Here is a 21,745-nt window from a genome sequence, read left to right as displayed (position 1 = left end):
TTTGCCTTGATTGATGACAAATATAAATACCTATATAAATAGCCCTTTAAAGATGTGAAGGAATGATTTGGGGCTAGGAGGTTAATTAGTAGTAGTAAGGTAGTAAGAATAGCAAGAGGCTGTTGAATATTTGGTAGAGGGACTTTAAAAATGGGAAGGGCCCACCTGCCTGAACTCTGTTTGGGCTATTCAGCCTTGAAAGCAGAGGGTGAACTAAAATGACTGAAACCACATGAATGGAAAAGGCACTCCACAATGGCCTTGAGTGTCCATTTAAAATGGCTTCTGATCGGAAAACTTTGTACAACATTTTAGCTAAGTGGAGGAAACAAGAGGGAAATCAAATTTAGATTAGAATAAAAATTTATTTTGGTAAAGAATTATATATTTTTTTAATTTGCAAAAGCAGAAAATACTCATATAAATTACCAGCCCACAGCTTGGATTTCCTCTGGATCAACCACATGAAACAAGAGTCTGTCACTTCTTCTTGCCAGGTTTGGGGGCCTTTTCCAGGCCCTGGATGTGTTTTCGAGGAAGCCGATACTCTTCTACAATCCAAAAGGCAGAAACTCCTCAGTGAGGCATGTGTATGCTCTCCTCCCCGCAACTCCTTCCCCTTTGTCTACAATGACCCTCCTTGGCCCCGACCTCCAAGGTCCCCAGTCTGCACAGCTACCTCCTGACCCTCTTGCCCCACTGTGTGCTCATTCCTGCTGTCAACTCTCAGTTCAAACCATTTCCATCATATGACCTGCTCTTCTACACCCAGCTCAAACTCAACTCCAACGGGAATGGACCATTTATCCTTACACCTCGAGGATGAAGTGTGTATTTCAGCAATTTTCACGTTGATAGCTACCTTCTAGGTGTACTCCAGGCATTTATAATCTTCTCACAAGAGAGAATGTGTGTGTCTGAGTTCAGTCATGTGTTTATCTTTTTTCCTCTGTATTTCATATGGGGTTTTTCACTTAAAGGGGCTCAACTGTAAAAGTTAACTGCTGGGTACTGCCTTAGACCATAAAATAAATTTGCTTATTGAGCAGTTACTATGGGCCAGACCCTGGGCATGAAAAAAGGATGAAAAAGGTCAGGTCTCTGATTCAAGAAGTTCAGTCTAACAGGGAGTTCAGACAACAGAATAAATTAGCCAAGTTGTAGACACTAACCAGAAATACAAACACAACTGGAAAGTACTATGTTAGCAGTTTTTTAAATGTCAATTTAAGGAAACAGGAAAAAAAAAAAAAAAGGGACATGTTCTAAGACAGGCTTCCTGTGACCCCTGAGCTGGGCCAATGAGGCTTTAGGTCAGGCTGTGAGAGGCCACACAAGGTGAGGGGACAACACAGAGGAAAGCACCCAGGTGTGAATGTGCAGGTGCACACGGGGAATGGCAAAGGAGACCAGCACGGCTGAAGCCTGGCGTGGGGATCAGGGACCTGCCAGAGAACCCGGATGGAAGATGGGGTTGGGCTGGGAGGGTCTTGTTTATTGAGCTTAAGAGTTTATTCTGAAGGCATTAAAGAGATATAAAAAGTTTTTCAGAGAGGAGTGATTGATCACATTGTTTTAGGAAGCTGACTCCGGCAGCTGGAATTGAGGACTGACTGGAGGCTGGGTGACTCAGGGTTGGTAGAAGGAACCTAGGCTCGGGAGTCAAGCAAATCAAAGTTCAGAGCCCAGCTGCAGCACTGAACAGCTGAATATCTCAGTGCAATGTACTGAAACTTAGTTTCCTCATCTGCAAAACAGAAACAGTTCTGCAGCATCATGATTCAGAGAGACCAAGCCTGCAAAAAGCCCAGCAAAGTGCCTAGCAAAGTTTGGGTGCTCAACAAATGTCTTACAAAAAAAGGAAAACCAGGAAGAAAACTACTCTACTAGCATGGTGGAGAAAACAATGAATTTGGGGGCTAAAGGATCTAGTTCAAACATTAGTTCCACCTCTCTCTGGCTGCTAAAAGCTACATATATGGTAAACTCACTAGGGTGAGTTTAGTTGGTAGGAAGATATTTGCCAAGTTAGACCAGTGTGTCTGCTTCTTAAGAGGGGATGCTTACCAAGCAACAGCCGGCCGAGGTGGTGGATCTGATTTCCCTGGATCTGAACCTGCAGGATGTCCTTGGTCCCAGGGGCAGGAGTGACAGTAGTGCTAGCCTGGCATCGCTGCTGGAGGATGGTAGCCACTGAGCATGGGTCCAGACCATAGGCCTCCAAGTTCCGGACCACAGTCACCTGTGGGGGACAGAAAACGGATGGTGGGTACAGACCACATGCCCTCCCCTCCAGAAACCTTCCAGGGCCTCAGAAGCCTCCTCACCCACTATGTTCACCATCCCTACAACCATGGTACCTTCATCCAAATAATTCATTTTTGTGCTTCTAACTTGATTTTTTTCTTTCTACCCCAGCCAATACAGGCACACCTCAGAGGCACTGTGGGTTTGGTTCCAGACCCACCATGATAAAGCAAGTATCACAGTAAAATGAGTCACATGAATTTTTGGTTTCCCAGTGCATATAAAAGTTACGTTCTCATGAAAATCAAAACCACAGTGAGGTACCACCTCACACTGTTCAGAATGGTCATCATTAAAGTCTACAAATAATAAATGTTGGAGAGGGTGTGGAGAAAAGGGAACCCTCTTACACTCTGGGTGGGAATGTAAATTGGTACAGCTGCTAGGGAGAACAGTATGGAGGTTCCTCAAAAAACTAAAAATAGAACTACCATTGATCTAGCAATCCCACTCCTGGGCATATACCCAGGCAAAACTATAACTCAAGAAGATACATGTAATAAAATAAAATTAAAAAAAAAAAAAAAAAAAGAAGATACATGTACCCCTATGCTCATAGAATCACTATTTACAATAGCCAAGACATGGAAACAACCTATCTATCATTCTATTTACAGATGAATGGATAAAGAAGAGGTGGTATATATATACGCAATGGAATATTACTCAGCCATAAGAAAGAATTAAATAATGCCATTTGCAGCAACATGGACGGACCTAGAGATTATCACATTAAGAGAAGTAAGTCAGAGAAAGACAAATACCATATGATATCACTTATATATGAAATCTAAAATACAACACAAATGAACTTATCTATGAAACAGAAACAGACTCACAGACATAGAGAACAGGATTAGGAGTTTGGGACTAGCAGATGCAAACTAGTAAGTACAGGATGGATAAATAACAAGGTCCTAGTGTATAGCACAGGGAACTATATTCAATATCCTGTGATAAACCATATGGAAAATAATACGAAAAAGAATATATATATGTATAACTGAATCACTTTGCTATACAGCAGAAATTAACACAACATTGTAAATCAACTATACTTCAATGAAATATTTTTAAAAGTTATGTTCTCACTATACTGTTAAGTTTGCAATAATATTATGTCTTAAAAAACAAAGTATATACCTTAATTTAAAAATACCTTATTGCTAAAAAGTGCTACCCATCACCTGAGCCTTCAAGGAGTTGTAACCTTTTTCACAATAGTAACATCAAAGATCACTGATCATCGATCACCATAACAAATTTAATAATGAAAAAATTCATATACTTTTTTTAAAGTTTTTTTTTATGGAGAATTTAAAACATAAATAAAAGTAGAATAGTACGATGAGCTCCCATGTACCCATCACGAATTTTAACAATTATCAACTCATGACCAACCTTGATTCATCTATATCCCCACCCACCCCCATTCCTGTGTTAACTTTAAAGCAAATCCCCCTAGACATCAGATCTCGTCTGCAAATATTTCAGTATGTATCGCCAAAAGACAAGGGCTCTTTTTAACATAAAGACAAAACCATCATCACACATAATTACACATTCAAGAAATGGTGGCTATTGCTAATTATTAAGGTTATCATTGTTTGGTTCTCATTTATTGTATGTTTACATGCCAAGTACTATTCTAAGTGCTTCGCCTACATATATTCCTTCATTTGATCCTCACAGTGCCTTATGAGGTAGGTATTATCCCCATTCTTCATATAAGGAAACTCAAGCAAAACGACATTAAGTAACTTGCTCAAAGTCAAGCAGCAAGGCAAAGGCCACACTGGAACCCAGGTCTCTAATCTCAAAGCCCACGTTCATAACCACACACTACGAGAAAGTTCTTTATTTTGAACCCAAGTCTGGCTTCTTGGGATTTCTACCCAATAATCTTATTTCTGTCTTCTCAAGGCATACAAAATAAGTGCACTCCTTTTCCCAAGTACAGCTTTTCACATATTTGAGGACAGATGTAATTTGTTCCCTACGACTTTGTGTTGCCAAGCTAAACACGCTCAGTTCCTTCAGCGATTCTTTTTTTCTTCCCTTTCTTTTTTTTTTTTCTTTTGGCTGCATTGCGTCTTCGTTAGTGCATGCGGGCTTTCTCTAGTTGCAGCGAGCAGGGTCTACTCTTCATTGTGGTGCATGGGCTTCTCATTGCGGTGGCTTCTCTTGTTGCGGAACACAGGCTGTAGTCATGCAGGCTTCAGTAGTTGCGGCACGTGGGCTCAGTAGTTGCGGCACGTGGGCTCTAGAGCGCAGGCTCAGTAGTTGTGGCGCATGGGCTTAGTTACTCTGCAGCACGTGGGATCTTCCCAGGCCAGGGATCGAACCCATGTCCCCTGCATTGGCAGGCAGATTCTTAACCACTGCACCACCAGGGAAGTACCTCCTTCAGCGATTCTTTAGTAGTTATTTTCACTGAGCAAGGCCCAAGAGGTAACAGAATGAGTAAGAGCTGAAAGCCCATACCATAGTTCTAAGAAAAAAATAAATATAAGATTTTGTTTACTTTTAGAACCAGGCTCTAGCAAGTTTCCTAGCACAAAACCCTAGAGAGCAGTGAGGGAGGGGGTCAGCTTTACCTGTTTTACATAGGGCCTGGCCCAGTCACACAAACATGGGTGTTTCCTAAACAATCTTTGAGGCGTTTAAGGCCAATCTAAAAACCTCCAATCACATTAGAGAGACTAGAACTTAGCAGGCACATTAAGTCACCATCTTCAAACGTTGTGTCTTTTAAAAATTACCTTTTTGTTAGAAGCTCTCTGTGCTAGGGTGATTTCAATTGGGCAGATTTTGCCTTTCTTCACAATGGGCTCCTGTCCCGGAAAGGTCACTTGATAGGCAGGCTGCAGTTTTTCCAAACATCTGAAACGGGAGTTAATAAGTTGGTGACTAATAAAGCCAGCAGAAACCATTTCCTCATATCCTATTCCCAGCAGACAGCTAGATGGAAGCTGATCTTACAGGTGGTGGTTCACCTCTGCCTGCACAGTAGAATCATTCAAATCAGCTAGGGAGCTAAACCCCAGACCAATTAAGTCAGAAACTCTGATCAGGAAGATTCATTTTTTAAGCTCCCCAAAGTGTGGCCACAGTCAAGACCCACCAACTCAGGGAAGGGAACATCCGAGACTCGAGCCCCTAGAGACTGTCCACTTGCCTGGCCTCTTCTGAAAACCTGCCCAGGTGGGCTTGTGGAGTTTACTATCTCAAGAGTTTCCCTTACCCAGCACAATAAAGTGCTGCTTCACATTTCTGACATGCTGCGATCATGCATCATTTATAGACACCTTTACCACAAGGAATGTCTACCTTCTGTCTAACCAGATTTTCTTTTGCTAGCATATATATTGAGATTGACAAACTTTTTCTAGTAAAGGCCAGGTGGTAAGTATTTTAGGCTTTCAAGGGCCATATGGTCTCTGTTGAAATTACTCAACTCTGCCATTTAGCAGGAAAGCAGCACAGATAATACGTAAACAACTTGGTGTGGCTGCGTGCCAATAAAACCTTATTTACAAAAACAGGTAGCAGGCCAGATTTGGCCCACAGGCTATAGTTTGCTAACTCCTTATAGAAGTTATTTTCAGTTTTGGGTCTACGGAAAAGAAAGAGTATAAGAATCCTTCCTTTGAAAAGACTGTAAGACAATCCCCACCCGCCACCCACACCTTATTTTTCTGAAGCTCTTCTAATTAATGTTCTTCTTCTCTCTCCTTCTCAAGTTCTTCTATACTGTGTTGGCTCAAATCGCTCCAAAGACCCTCCACATCAGAATTACCCAAGCCTGTGTTTATGCAGACCGACATGGTGTGAATTATGGAAAGAAAGTCAGAGATGTTGAGAGGGACAATTCTGAAGTCCAATGTGATAGACATTAAGGGGAGGGGATGGAAACATTGGGGAGGGGCTGCCAATCCCCACTACCTGTTCAGGAGACTGTCCCATGGAAGCTTCATGACTGTGTGCTGTTCACCTTTCTCTAAGATGCAGTCACATAGGATGGGATCCAATTTCACAAGACTAAAGGGAAAGAAAAGGCAATAAAGAACTCCTAGCCCCGCCCCTTCTGATCCCAGGATCCACTCAGGATTCATGTGTTATGTGTTGTTTAAAGTCGTTCAGGATTATTAGAACCAATTAGGGGTTCACAGTCCATGAAGCAACGTACCCTCTGGATGGGAGGTACACGTCTGCTTTCCTAGAACAAAGGAGAAACAGGCAGTGGAGGGGAAAGTGGGATGGGGAAAAAAATCCGAAGACCGGGATCCTGGCTCACTTCTGCTACTAACTAACCATGATTAAACCAGTAGTTCCCAACTTTTCGATCATGAGGGTATCTTTTGAAATTAAAAAAAAAATTAGTGAAACACTCTTCATTTAGTAGTTTACCTTCTATATCCACTTACTAAGAAAATAGAGAATACCAAAAAGCTAATATGACTTTGGTAAAATTTTTTAAAGTTTAGACATTTTGTTCCTCACAAGAGCAAGTGCATTTGAAAATCAACAGTAGATACATATGAGATGATGCTTATTCAGGCTACAGTCAATGTTGACAGCATATCTGGATCTGACTACCTTAGACCACAGCTCTAAGTGTCCACAGCCTATGGTTTAGAAACCACTGGCCTTGATTATTTCTAGCAGTCTGTGATCTCCTGCACCCCTCCCTCCCAGCCACCCTCTATGTGTTCTGAAAATGAACACTGAAGGACATGGGGCGAGCTCCCCTCCCCATCCACTCACTTTTTGTTGTCTGCATCAACCAGGTCATTTTTCTTGGCGTAGTTGATGACGATTGTTCGGACCTCACTGCCCTCGAGGATGCTCCCCTTCCTAGGTGAGAAGTGACAGGGGGGCGTTATTCACGCTATGCTGGGAGACAAACTGTAAATACCAAGATTCACTTCCTGCTCAGCAGGGCGCTGTCCTCAGCTTCTCGACCTCTGGGTTCTTCCCTTTTCCTGCCTGGGGCCAGCAGGGCCGTGTGAAGAATAATTACAGGTAGAAAAGGGAGAGACCTACTCTCTCATTCACTTAGTCCAGAGACCCTTCCCAGGGGAAGGAGGCTTGAAGCTGGATCTGGGAGAAAGGGAGGAGAGGGCAGAGCGGGTTTTGCCAGTCACAGAAGAACACTACTCAGGCTGAAAGGATTTTAGGCCAGAACACCAAGCAGGCAGAGAAGGGCTGCTCTCCAAAAACTCACTTGTGGCCAGACTCCTGGAAGAGCAGGGTCATGCTGGCTGGGACACAGTAGAGGGATTTTATATCTGGAGGGTGATAGGGCTGTTCCCTGCTACCCTCCTGGATTGTCTGGGAGGTCGGGGAGGGCTCGGGTATGACGAGAGATGTGATCCTAAAACCCAGCAGAAGGAAAGAAAAAACACATTTTATACTAGCGTCTCGGCGATTCCCGGTCCGTGGCCCAGGTGCCCTGGGGCCAGCTGAGCTGCGGTGACCAGGTCCCCTGCACTCACCTCGGGTGCTTCCAGTCCACAGCCACAATGCTCTCCACCCCTTTGCTCAGCTCCTGCACCTGTATAATCTGCTCCTGCTGCATGTGCTGCAGGAACTTAGAGAGCTAAGGGAGAGAGGGCCAGTGGTAGGGGACCTCATCGACTCTGCACACACACTGAGCACCTGAGACATGCCAGACACCGAGCTAGGCAGGTCCCGGGGAGGGATGTGGGACAGTCCCTGTCCTCATTCAGTTAGGAAGTGAAGGGCCCCTACCGGTGAAGCCTTTCAGAACTTGGATCAGATATAAAGGGGTGGGAAGGAGAGAGGGGAGTAGGTGCCCACCCAACTGCCTCAGCCCAGGGAGAGTTTCCTTCCGCCCCCTATACCTGGAACCAAAAAGCTTAATTCTAGCCTCAGCCCTGCAGATAGGGCTTCCCCACGTCCACCAGCTCATGCCACGTGTGCCCTACACAGCTCCCTGTGTGGGTATGCAGAGAAGGCACCCGCCTACCTTTTTGTAGCTTGACTTCTTTATGTCCAGTTGTCGTCCTTCGGGGCTGATGGCAGATGGAAAAGGCAAGTTAAGCTAACAAAGCAGTAGTGGTACGGCCTGCCTGACACTGAGAGGAGGACATTTTCCTCAGCCTTCCTCCTGTATGTTCAGAAAGAGGCCGCTGTTCCAGAGCTCTCTGCCCATCGGCAGCATCAGAGAGAGATGCAGACTTTAGCTGATCCTTGCTGTCCAGTAGGCCTTTCTGTAAAGATGGAATGTTCTCTGCTATCAACGTGGTAGCCACTAGACAAACGTGGCTATTAAGCACTTGAAACGTGACTAATGTGACTAAGGAACTGAATTTTAAATTTTAGTTAATTTTAGTTAATTTAAATTTAAATAGCCACACATGGCTTGTGGCTACTGTACCAGATACAGCTTTAGATTCCTTTCAAACTAGACAACCTTCTGTGGCCTCAGAAGTTTCACCGCCAGGTGAGGCTCTGCAACACCAAGCTCACTGTGGCAGCAAGGCAAACCACATCCTGCAGGCCAAATCTGGCAATGCCCATTCATCTACTGTCTATGGTTGCTTTACTGCCACAATGGCAGACTTGCACAGTTGCAATAGAGACTGTAGGGCCTGCAAAGCCTAAAATAATTACTATCTGACTCTTTATAGACTGTTGGCTTTGGGGGAAAGAACCCTAATGAAAGCTGTAATCATTCTATCTCCCCAGAATGTACATCTTCTCTCAAAATGTGACAAGCAAAAGCAGTGGGATTCATAGGGATCCCTTCTAGAACCCACCCCAGGTTAAGAACCTCTACCCGTTTCCCAGTTACTTGCAACCCAGCAAGGTCAGTACAAATTACCAAGTATCCGGCCACACACTCCAGACCCCATACTTGTATAGAATGCCTTAAAGAAGCTCACATGTAGAGGAAGAGAATTACATTAAAACCACTTTTTTAAAAAACAGAGCAAAATTCTCAAAAAGAAAGAAGTTCAGACTTGAGGTGAAAATCAATAAGCAAATCTCCTGACATGATAATATCTACTGGGTGCTTATTAAATGTCAGGTTATTCGATCTTGACAGCAATCTTACAAGTGTTAGAAATCAGGGCTCAGAGAAGCCTGGTAATGGGCTCAAATACACCTTTGCTCCAACACCCTGGGGAGCTGGCTTTTGAGCCCAGATGGCTCAGTCTTCAAAGTCCAGGTTCAACCCACATGTAACACTCCCTCTGCTGGTGGCTGTGTGTGCGGGTCGGGTGGGGGGGTTCACACCGATTCTTCCTGCTGACACAACCTAATCTGGCACACCTACTCTTCAGAAAGGTGTGAGGGGACTGAAGCCTCCAGAACAAACAGGCTGCCCCAGGGCCCTTCCGGGGCCGGACATGCTGCCCAATCCGTAAAAGAGCCCAGAATCACCACAGCAGAGGTAGTGCTCAAAGCGCCTTGCGCATTTTAACCTTCATTTCCTCAACATCCTTTCACTGCCTAAAACTTAAGTCTTTAAAACTCAGTATTTGCTAGATCAACCCTCCACTTCGCTCTTTCCACATCATGTCCCTAAAACAATTCCCCCATCAGCCTTGTCCCATCCTACCACCAAAAAGCAGGAGACAGACCCACCGCCCGGCCCCCAGCCCACACCATGCATTCCATACCAGCAGGAGAACATGTGGCTGCCCAGGAGAGTGCTGGTGAGTAAAGGGAGGTCAGCCTTTTTGACGCGGTACTTCAAAGCACGCAAGAAGCATCTCTGCAACAGTTCGTCCATTTGCTCTGCAAGGAGAAGACAAGAATCACATCCTTCCTGAGGGCCGCAGAAGGCCCGCGCAGCACAAGATAACTCCCCGCACGGTGACATCCGTACCTCACCCCTCAGCTCTGAAGGAGCCCATTCCCAGGCACCAAAGCTCCCAGACTCTCTAGAACACTGAGCCTTTACAGAGGTCTGACCCCACAGAAGGGGTCAGGCCACAAAGTCCCACCCAGACAGGCGCGGATGCTTCTCTGATAGAGAAGTCAGAGCCAGAAGAAAACTAAGAGGGCCGTGTAGCTGGGAACAGTCCAAATAGCAGAGTCGACGGGTATCCAGGGAAACGCGACATGTGCGCAAGACTCCCAGGTAAGATGGCAAAGGGCTGTGGCACCACCCTCACCAACACTAAGGCCTTTCCCCGCCCCTCCCGGAGCCGTGGCGCCGCTCTGGGCGGAAGCAGAGCCGAGCGCTTCAGTCCCCACACTGAGAGGCGAGCGCCCTGCTCCTGCCAGAGCTGTACCTTGAAGGGTCTTGCTGTCCGTGAGCTCTGGGCTCAGGCCCCCGACACTGGGGTCTTCTGTAGCTTCCGACGGGGACTTCTCCCCACACCTCTGCTGAACCTCCCCCTCCTCCTCCTCTCCCTCCAGGGTCAGGCGCCTCATGTCTCCCTGCAAGGTGGTGTCTGCCTGGACAGACCCCTTCTCTTCACTGAGATCTGGGGGATCCAGGGCCAGTGGAGCAATGGATGGTGGAGAGGACTTGTCTCCAGATCGCCTGCAAAAACCTCATGTCAGAAACACTGAGCAGCAGCCACAACACTCTCCAGCCCCGGTCAGAGGGTCAGCGGGGGTCCAGAGAGAGTAAGACCCACAGGCAGGGGTGCCCAGGAGAGGCCAGAGAACCTGGGTGTGCCTCTCAACTCTGTTTCCAATTCTGGGCCCAGAGAAGTCCCATGCCTCAGTTTCCTCATCTTTGAAATGGGGAGAGTAATTCTTGCCTCCTCCTTAACCCAAACAGAAATTCAGGGACAGAGAAAAATTAAAGACAACATAGTTAAAGTGGAGCTCCCCTTCCAAAGTATTCCCTTCATAGAAATTAAAAATAAAACCATTTTGAATTAAATAACCAAATGAAGATTGCAAACACATCTGTAGTACCAGGTTGGTGAAATACAAACCCAAGGTTGAGCGTATGGAACAAATTACAAACACCTGGACTGCTCAAGACTGCTCAAGACTGCTTCTGTGTTAAATCAGAATGCAATCTAAAATAGATAAATGACAAGGACCAACTGTATAGCACAGGGAACTATATTCAATACCTTGTAATAACCTTTAATGGAAAAGAATCCGAGAAAGAACATATATGTATATATCTATATCTAGAATCACTAGATATACTAATGGTCACTAGAATCACTTGCCTGTTCACCTGGAAGTAACACAACATTGTACATCAACTATACCTCAACTGAAAAAAAAAAAACGCAATCCAACCTGCAGAGTAGAGATTACAATGGCTTTATGCCACTAAGCCTTATGAAGACAGGAAAAAAAGGCATGCCACATAGCAGAGCGGTAAAAACAAAAAGCTTTATGTTAACTAAGATTATGCAAGTCAAACAAAGTTTTACTAACAGCCCCAGCAAGGCTTATTAAGTATGGCTACTAGTGAGGCCAGAGCGTATGTTTAGGCTATTCTGATCAGGTAAATACCATAAGTACTTTCAAAGGGTGGGAGAAGGGGAGACTGAGGCAGCCACTGATAAAACAATTTAGACAACAGGACCTTAACTGCCCAGACTAACAGTCAGAAAACAAGGTGCTGGGAGTACGTGAGTAAGCAGCCCTCAAATGCCTGCTGAAACCCACACTGATCAGGCTGTACCTCCAGCAAAGCAGGGCTTGGCCAATACTTGTAAAATAAGTAACTCCAAGACTGACTAAAAACGTAAGGGTAAATCTATACCAACAGGCCACACAACACTTGGCCAGAAGACCAGGTATACTGCTTTCGAGAAAAGCACTACTTACTATTTTGGTTAAATGACACGAAAATAACCAGAAAATAAACTCACATACAGATCCAGAGAGCAACCGTCACAGTGAGAAAGCGCAAGTTCCGTAATGAGGAGGAGATCCTAAACGTGGAACTTGAACAACAGGAAAGTCATCAGGTTGTCACCCTGGTGCCTGAGGATCTACTCTACTTTGATTTGGATTCAGATGTGAGAATTCCCGAGCACTCATCATGGGGTCAGAAAATGCCTAAATGTACACGGCAGAAAAGGCCAGATCGACCAGTGCCATAAAAATAAAGAATATCACTGTACTGAGAGGCAGAGAAGACAATCCCTAAGGCCTTCTTCCAGCCCTAGGATTCTATAATTCACCTAGAAAATAAAGTTCTCCGTAATTTCTTTTCTAAACAGGCCAAAAAAAAAAAAATCTTTTCTCCACATTTTGCAAGGAAATTAATGTCTAGGGTCAGCAACTTGACTAAGGACACAGCAGGGATCAAAACTCTCGCTTCTCAATCCAGGCCCTGTGCTCCCTCCGCCCACCCAGCTCCCTATAAAACAGAAAAAGCATGGAACCCACCACAAGTGGTCCTGGTAGGTGTGGAGCACAGAAAAGCCCCTTCCCTTCAGACCTGAGGTCAGCATCTCGGCTGTGGACATGGCAGCAACTCCGATGGCAACGGGGGCTCTGAGAAGGAGGAGGTCAGAGACGAGGGTCAGGGAAAGTCTTCCAGGAGGGCACATGTCAGGACCAGGTTTCTACACATGTGTTCAAAGCACCACGGTTGCAAATCTGAAGCATCCACTTGTATCACAGAGCTAAAACTCGGTGCAGTCTCAATCTTATTCAAATTACCTACACATATGACTTTCAAAAATTCCTTGACCAAATATTCCCTTCTGTGTAAGTAACTCCTCTACTGATGTTATCATTCTTATATTCTTATTATGAACCAAACCCAGCCAGGACTCAGAAGGATATTTAAAGTTCCCTTTCTTTAATTTCAAATAATAAATTATCTCCCCTATCTTAAAAAAGGCATAGCCATCCTATATGGAAATTCAGAAGGGAGGCCATTCATATGCCATAAATTAGGCTGAGGGATGCCAGAGGGAAGAGAGAAGAGAGATACAGTGGTACCAACGAAAGGTTCCTTCTGAGTGGAACTTTATAACAGGGCTTGCTCTGTATAACATCTATCTAAGAACTGGATGTGTCCAAAATATCAGAAACAACCACATTTACAATAACTACAAAAAACTTCCAAAGCCCAAATGGGAAATCTCTGTCAGCCCACTGTTAGTCAGCAATGCTCACACATTGCCTGTAAGGATTGGTGTCCAGCTGGCTAACAGGAAGGGAATATACAAGCCTGGCAACGTTGCCTGGAACCAAGGGAGACGATTCAAGGGCAGATTTCCCAACACCTGAACTTCAAAAAAACGTTTGCTAATACGGTGGCTCCACTTCCTGTGCCCATGGGTCAGTTCCTGCCACAGAATCTTTGAATTTGGCTTCTTTCCCAGTTCCTAAAAGACGGGTCTTTGTCTTCCACCCTTGGAATCGTCAATGGCTCAAGAACTTCGGTCTCGAACCTGTCTTGTAGTTTTAGTATACTCCCTTGTACCCTCACCTCCTTCCATAAACCGCCTAGGATTCATTCCCACATACATTCTAAATGCCAAACTCAGAGGCCAAATACACATTTATGTAGTTTTCTCCTATCTTGGATAGAATACTGGGGGGAAAAAATAATGATTTCACCATTCTTTTCAACTTCAAGTTTTGCTACAGGTAAACAAGGAAGGAAACATTTCTAGGTGCTTGGTTCCCAAAGGTTCAAGGAAAATGGGAGAATATGAGCAACAAAAATAAGATCTTTAAACACTGACCCCTCCCATGCCTCCCATGTTTCCCTCTCAAAGAAGCAATGAGTAAAATAATAAGATGTCATTTTTCATTCAGGATGATACAAATGAAAACGACCCATCATATCCAGTGTCGGTGAGCATATAAGGAAACAGGCTCCATATACCCTGTACGTAGGAGGGAAAACTGACACAGCATTTTTATAGGGCAACAGAAAATATGTACGATCTTCAGCCAAACAGTTCTGCTCCCTAGTATCTACTTTAGAAAAATATTGGCACTAGTGTCCCTAGAGGCCTCAGGAAGATCTTGTTTGTGATAGAGACGAAGTAGAGGCAACCACAATGTCCACTAGAAGGGGACTTTTCCCATCACCCCACAGTGGGTAAAAAGATTCAGCTTATCTGTGCTTGCTGACATGGAACATGTCCCCACTACCTGAAGTGAAAAAGTAATAGGGATAAAGTTTGTTTATTTGTATTTTTAAACATACACACCCCAAACCATACATTTTATATGCACGTGTATATATGCATTGAAGAAGGCTGACAAGGACATGCATCAGAATGATAATGGTTACTTCTAGGAGAAAAGGATTATGGGGTGAGAGGGTTTTGATTTTTCACAACTGTTCATACCATTACTTCCTAATTTATTTTAAAAAAGAGACACTGTGGTGATGGCTGAACAACCCTGTAAATATACTAAAAAAAAATCACTGAATCGTACATTTGAAACATGTGAATTTTATAGTATGAAAACTATATCTCAATAAATCTATTAAAAATAATTAAAAGATGAGGATGATGATGTGGATGTTCGACAAAAATAATGTTGAAGTCATGCAAGGCAGGAAAGACCAAGAAAATGTCACAGACAGGAGACTAAGAAGACATGACAACTAAATGCAATGTGGTACCCTGGACTGGATTCTTGAACACCAAAAAAGAAAAAAAAGACATCGTGGGAAAACTGGGGAAATATGCATAAAGTCTGTAATAGTGTCAAAAGGACTGTACCAATGTTAATTCCTTAGTGTTGATAACTGTACTGTGGTTATGCAAGATGTTATCATTACAGGAAGCTGGGTAAGGAGTATTTCAGGACTCTGTACTATACTTGAAACATTTCTATAAATCTAAGAAAAAAATTTTTAAAGGAGAAAAAAAACAAATAAATTTTAAAAAGGAAGAAGCAGCAGCAGGAGCAAATACACTTGGCCCAGATGTATGGACACCCCACAGGCTCACTGCCATTCCCCACTCTCTGATTGTTCAGGAAGAATATGTTTTTGCTTTTAATCCTTTATCCATATGCTGTGAAGTTGTCATTCCCACCCCTCCCAAGTTTTCCCTAAGTTTTTTCCCCACAGGCACAGCTGACTGGCACAGTACCTGTTCCCCACCAAGGCAATGGCACAGAGGTCACCCTTCTGTACCTGAGGCAGACCAGCAGGGGGCACCACTAGCCCTGGCAGCATCAAATCTGCAGGAAACAAAAGCATTGCAACTAACTCCACAGTTTACTTCATCATTTACTCATTTGCTCAACAAACATACATTTGTTAAGCATCAACTACATTATTCATAATGAAAATAAAAAGTGGCAAACTGAGGATCAGACCTTTTCCTTCTGGGAGACTAGTGGTCAAACTGAAGCACCAAGCTGAGGGTCCAGTTCCATGATTTATCTTATTCTGGTTTCCTAAATTCAGTTTATTAATCTAAAGTATAGCATATGGCAGTTCACAGAGCACTTTCATGTCACTTATCTTATTTAAGCCTTACAGCAGGGTCAGAGAGCTTATGGAAGCAGCCAAGTAAGAGATGCAACAGACATGAGGGGAAAATTCTATTTTTCAATCATATGAATGCACAAAATGGGTACATTTATTAAAGTAGTTGGCCTTTACTAAGTAGGTTTCAGCCACTATCCAGAATATAGGAAAATACTCTTACCTGCTCCCCCCACCAGTTTTTCAAGCACCAGGGGCCATGTTGTAAATGTTGCTAGAAGATCAGGATAAGACCACAGGGTGTACACTGTCCAAGAAGAGAGCCAGAAAACACTTACTGCCCAAAAGTCAACCCCCTGGGGAATGGCAAAGCCAAACACTAAGGCCACATTAATCAACATGTAGAAAAGAAACTCAAGTCAAAGCTAGAGAGAAGGTTGTAAGGGGATGCCCAAAGAAGCTGCATTCTTTTCTTTTCATTAGGTTACCCCAAGTTTGTGAAGCGGTTTATATGTTATATGCTATTTACTTGAGAATCCTTGCTTCCTTTAGCCTTAGAGACCTGCATTCTTTACATATTTATACTGAGCTCTTTGCAGTAGTTTCTCTCAATCTATGATCTTGAGAAGTTATCACTTTTACTGGTCGGAAGACACATGAAGTGAGCTACAGCTCTAAGAGTCTGTTTAGCTGCCAAAGTTGGATATTTATGTGTAAGGCTAAAACTAGTGATGAAGTGAACATCTGCTTTTGCCTGTCCAGTATCCCTTTTCCCCTCTCTGGGAACTGAGTGCCCCTTTTCCTGTGGGAAACACATTCCATATAGTTTACATCAGGCTGACTCCCTTCTCAAAGAGGCTGCAGTCTTGAAGAAGGCAGAGACTTAAGAAACTGGGTGTCACTTGAGACTTGGAGGCACCTATTGTTCCACCTGGACGGCAGCAGCCAAACATGGCCATAGTGGATAAAAGTAGGGACAGAGCCCCAACGAGGATTCCTTTTATGTCCTCAGAAGCAAGTAATCCGAAACCAGGGCACCAGCCTGTAAGAAATTCTGAAACTTTCCCATGTTTATTATTTTTATTCTCTCTGTTTCCACAGGGATTAGCAGTAAAACCCTTAGATCAAAAAGGGCTTGTATGTGTACAGCAGCAAAGCAGGGTGGGGGTAGGGGTGGCCTGGGGTAGGAGACTGCACTGCACTGCTGCAGCCAAGCTGGGAGGAAGAAAAGCCCCCAAATGACAAAGTAGGTGTCAGCAGCCATGGAAAAGAGAAAAGGACACTGCCTCTCTGAGATCTGTGACAAAGAAAGCAAGCAAAGTATCCTGAGAGCCAGACAAGAGCCTAAGAAAGAATCCCTGTGAGACATCGCAACCAAAGTCCACCACTAAGACAGCTGGGTATGGAGTTTAACTAACCCAGCTTCTTTCCCATCACAGTATCTCTTCAGTATCTTAAGAAAATTCCACTCGTGGAAGTTTTAAGAAGCATTTTTTACATGCCCTGAAACTCCACCCTTTTCACGACCTCGGCTCCAATCCCGACTTAACCCACTAGAAACCAGTGTTTCTTCACCTCAGAATTTCCCTTGGCAACCACCCTCCTTTTGTGTTAACCCTTTTCTCCCCTCACTTCTATAGCAGTTTCTGATCTTGAAAGACCCAATTCTAGGGACACTAAATCCAAAAAGATTCTTAGGGAGATTTTGCATTTATTTGTTTTAAGGAAGACAGATTAATGGAAGAAACAGATGTTAGGCAAGGACCATAGTAATGGCCATCTCCATCCCATTGCCATACCTGTCGGATATAGATTTTTCTCCAGTTCAAATAGGATGGGGTTACCACCACTCACGTACACAGTCACTGCATCCCCTCTGTGAGCATACAACTTCACAATGTTGAGTTCTTCCTTTCCAGGTACTACCTCAGAGACCTGATCCGTTCCAAGAGTGGGGAAAACAGCTGTCACATCGGCCCGAAGCTTCCTCCTGCAGAGAGCACACATACCTGGTATGTATGCTGCCTGGATGGATTTTAATAAATATTGAGGACTCAAGACTTACTATAAAATCACGAGGCCCAAGAAAAAGACTGGTTGACGATGCCTTATTCTCACTCTTCCAAAACATCCCATTCTCTTTCTCATCCAATGTCTCATCTATTTTCACATGTTCCTGGGGCGTGTCTTTCCATTTCACAAAGAGAGGAAAAAACTGAGATCCGGTAAGCGACCCAAGTTAGCCTGCCACTGGAAACTAAGCCCTGCCTTCCTGACTCCACACATAGCTCCTGGACCCACTCCTTTCTCATCTATGCTTGCCAAATCTGTCAACTTATGATTAAACAGCTCTGCTAGGGCACCAAGAATGACAACTATAGAACACTGCCTCCAAAATTCCCAAGGTGACACCTTCATTTGCAAAACTGAACAGATACAGTTCTTACCACATATGCCTTATCCCCTCTCACCTCACCCTCCACCTGTCTCTCCTGCCAGTGGTAATCACTAGACACTTCTTCTCGTTTACTTGTAGTTCTCTGTGCCCCATCTAATCTCTCCCAAGGGACTCAAAGCTCTTGGTAGGGCAGGGACCCCGTTTTCCTTCAGTTTGGCAGCCTCCACGACACCTTAAACAGACTGCAGTCAATACGCGCTGATTGAATTATACGCTTTCTCGTAAACTCACTAAAATATCTAAAAGACAGCCTGGGAGATAAATCAGGCCTCCTCTCCATCTTCACTCTCAAAACACGTCTCACTCACCCTTGCCCGCCCCCCGGGGTCCCTTCTCCGGCTGTACCCCTCGGCCTCCACCCCAAGTCGGCTGACGCAGCCCACAAAAGGCTGTGAGCCAGCCGAGCTTGAGAGATGTCCGGGTGCCCTGGTGGGCAGAGCAGGCTCTTCTCTCCCTCACCTCTCCGACCCCTTGATGGCCGTGTTGGACTTGACCCGAAAGGCCTTGGCAAACATGTCTGCTGGAGGGGCCTGGGGAAGAGAAGGAGACCACAGCAGCCAGGGACTGTCAGGAAAGCGCGAGCACGGCAGCTTCCCAACCCGCAGTCCTGGGGGCAGCCATGCTTGGGCCCGGCTGGGAAAAGGGCCCGGCTGGAAACCGGGGCCGCGCAGCTTCGCGGCCACCCCTAGTGGCAAGGCTGGGAACTGAAGCATGGGGGGCGGGGCCGGAGAAGGCGGGGCGGATCCCTGCGCGGAGCGGTGCACCCTTTCGCCTCACCCCTTCTGCCGGGCTCTGCGCCGAGGCGAGTGGCTTGAGCGGGCGCGTCTGCAGTATCTCTGGGGCCAACAGCGATTCCGTTCATTTTTACTCCATCAGCGTTCTAGTGTGTTGAGTAGGAGCTCTGCCAGCTCTCATTCCATGCAGTTTAGTTCAGCTGCACAAAATTAATTGAACTCGTGTTTTCTTAAACTTGCAGGCCTCTTGAATGGTTTTCTTCAGGGCTTTGGTTTATTAAGATCTTTACATTTTATTGCACACTTGGGGCCTCAGCTAGAATTCTTTCCGAGATTTTCTCCTTCCTGTTTTTTAATTTACATGAGGTGATAATAACAATAACAAGGAATCCACTTTAGTCCGAGGTTTGACCTCCTGTTAAGAGGAAAAAACTATACAAATGAGCTTCAAATGTGTTATTTAAAACTTTTTTTTTTTTTTTTTTTTTTTGCGGTACGCGGGCCTCTCACTGCTGTGGCCTCTCCCGTTGCGGAGCACAGGCTCCGGACGCGCAGGCTCAGCGGCCATAGCTCAGGAGCCCAGCCATTCCGCGGCATGTGGGATCTTCTCGGACCGGGGCGCGAACCTGTGTTCTCTGCATCGGCAAGCAGACGCTCAACCACTGTGCCACCAGGGAAGCCCTAAAACATTTTTGGTCAAGAAACCCCACATTTTTGGACCTTTTTAGGTACCTTTTGCATTCAGGCATTATTTGGGGGGATTTTGTTTCCAAAGCAATTTTAAAAACTCAGAGTGCTTATTAAAAAAAAATTTTGAGGCATAGTAAAATCAAATTATGGTTTGGCTTCTCCCTAGCAGTTTGATCTTGGGCCAATGCCTTATCCTTTCTGAAACTCTTACATTCTCTGTAAGATGTGGAGGTAATACCTACTTCACTGGGCTTCTGTGAGAAACCACTGAGATAACGCATGTGATATATTGCAGGGTGCTTTGAAATTTTCCCATAAATGGTAGATATTAGTCCAAAACAAACAAACAAAAAACAGTCTCAGGCAGGGTTGAGGGATTGGGTTTCCCTGAAAGGGACTGCTGTGTACCCTGGAGACAAGGATTTAATTACCTGGGGTCCTGGCCCCTACTAAACTTAATTTTGCTAATGAAAATTTCAGAGCAGAGTGTCCATCCACCAAGAAAAAAAAAATCCTGATTGCTTTAATTTGGTGATATAGTCACACAGAGGAGAAGTCCATCTGGGCTATAACAAAGATGAGGCCTTGCACAGTCTCTGTCCACCACCATCTCTGCCCTTAATCTGGGGTCAGCCACAGCTCCATCTCCTCCTGCACTTCTGACCCACCATGCCTTTATTCTGAACCACCCCAGCCATAAAGCCAACGTCAGAGGAGCCCAGAGGAGGAGAGTGCCACAGATCCTTCTCCGCTTGGGCCCCCACCCAGCCACAATCGGGGGGGTGTGATGCCAGACTCTGAGCTGTTGACCAGGCCTGTTGCAGTACAGCCATGGTGGAATCTGTCTCTGACCAAGGAGCCGAGGAAGGTTATTCAAGGGCATACTAGAAATTTCAAGCTGTGAAAACTATTGTACACACCATATGTCCTGGCTAAGAAGGCACAGATTAGCAGCCTAAAAATTAATTCATGGTTGACAAGTAGGAGCCAAGACCCAAGGGGATGCTGTACACAGCATCCTGCCTCCCTATTGGCAGAGCAAGATCTCCCTTTCCCCAGGAGGGTGCCATCCCAACTTCTCTGCCTGCATCAGGGACCTGTGTGCTCCCTGCCGGTGGTCCTGTTGCTAGGCAAGCTGGCTGAACCCTGAGTCCAGCAAGCCTAGATTCTTTAACTTTCCCTTTGTGGCTCCAGTACAGCCCCACAGGGCTACCAACCTGCTGCCCACTCTTGGGTAAGCTGCAAACACAGGCTCTCTTTGATTTATGATTTGTATAAAAGGAAAGGTAGAAGTTAGAGTCCAGAGGGTAGAGCCAAGAACTGTCATTCACAAGACTTCAGCCATAATCAAGGAACTGGCAACACATGCCTTGATGCATTTCGTATTAGCTATAATCACTGACTCCATTTTTCTCCCCTTTGAGGAGTGTCTACAATGGTTAGAGGTGGTTATAATATGCCTGTCCCAACACTGTATGCCGAATTTGTTTGGGGCAGAAAGCTTGTGTCTTTTGTTCACAGATCTTCAGATCAAGAACTGTACTCAAGCAGCTATACTCAAGGAAATACACCTGAGGCTCGTTAGCCACAGCTGGACCTGATTTAGATGATGAGCTCCTTCATTTTGAACAGATAAAGGAGTGAAATTTGAGGGGACCTGGGGAAGAAGTTAATATGTTTTGCATTTAAGAGGCACATGCGTTATTGAAGGGCAGAGGGTAGATGATGGTAGCCAGACTCCAAGAGGGCTCTCAGTGGTCTTCATGTGCTTATGTGGTCCCCTCCCACATGAGACCAGGGCTGACTTCTGTGACCATTAGCATATGGCCAAAGTGATACTGTGTGACTCCTTATGGCTAAGTCATTGCCATTTCTACCTTGATCTCCTAGATTTCTTGCTCTGGGGGATACCCCCCACCATCTTGAAAGGACACTCAGGAAGCCCTGTAAAAAGGTCCGTGTGGAGAGGAAACCATCTCCTAGCACCAACTTGCCAGCCATGTGATTGAGCCACCTTGGAAGCACAGCCTCCAGCCCTGGGCAAGTCGTCCCATCCCACATGCTTTCAAGCCTTCCAGCTGAGGCCCCAGCCACCAGGGATCAGAGACTAGCCATTCCACTACGCCCTGTCTCAAGTCCTGATACACAGAAGTCATGAGATGGTAAATAATTGCTGTTTTA

General features: G+C 45.1%; 1 protein-coding gene across 2 annotated transcripts; it reads right to left on the bottom strand.

Moving 5' to 3' along the window:
* Window positions 1–345: 345 nt before the first annotated feature.
* On the bottom strand, window positions 346–18,798 carry LOC132484470 (eukaryotic translation initiation factor 2D). Of its 2 annotated transcripts, XM_060091014.1 has the most exons (16): window positions 18,600–18,798; window positions 17,482–17,672; window positions 15,906–15,989; window positions 15,342–15,432; window positions 12,658–12,765; window positions 12,135–12,209; window positions 10,578–10,831; window positions 9,960–10,077; window positions 8,300–8,345; window positions 7,806–7,909; window positions 7,535–7,684; window positions 7,075–7,164; window positions 6,253–6,348; window positions 5,070–5,190; window positions 2,068–2,242; window positions 346–551 (listed from the first exon to the last, which is right to left on the bottom strand). In XM_060091014.1, the coding sequence occupies exons 1-16, from the start codon at window positions 18,653–18,655 to the stop codon at window positions 481–483; spliced, it is 1,830 nt and encodes a 609-aa protein (XP_059946997.1). In that variant the 5' UTR covers window positions 18,656–18,798; the 3' UTR covers window positions 346–480. The 2 variants fall into 2 exon arrangements, with proteins under 2 accessions (XP_059946997.1, XP_059946998.1); XM_060091015.1 differs by lacking the exon at window positions 12,135–12,209 and having other exon boundaries at window positions 18,600–18,797.
* Between the last annotated feature and the right edge of the window lie 2,947 nt (window positions 18,799–21,745).

The sequence above is a fragment of the Mesoplodon densirostris genome, chromosome 2 (assembly GCF_025265405.1).
Source record: "Mesoplodon densirostris isolate mMesDen1 chromosome 2, mMesDen1 primary haplotype, whole genome shotgun sequence".
NCBI classification, from domain to species: Eukaryota; Metazoa; Chordata; class Mammalia; order Artiodactyla; family Ziphiidae; genus Mesoplodon; species Mesoplodon densirostris.
Note: the sequence above shows the minus strand (reverse complement) of the source record. Positions and strands in the feature narration are given on the sequence as shown.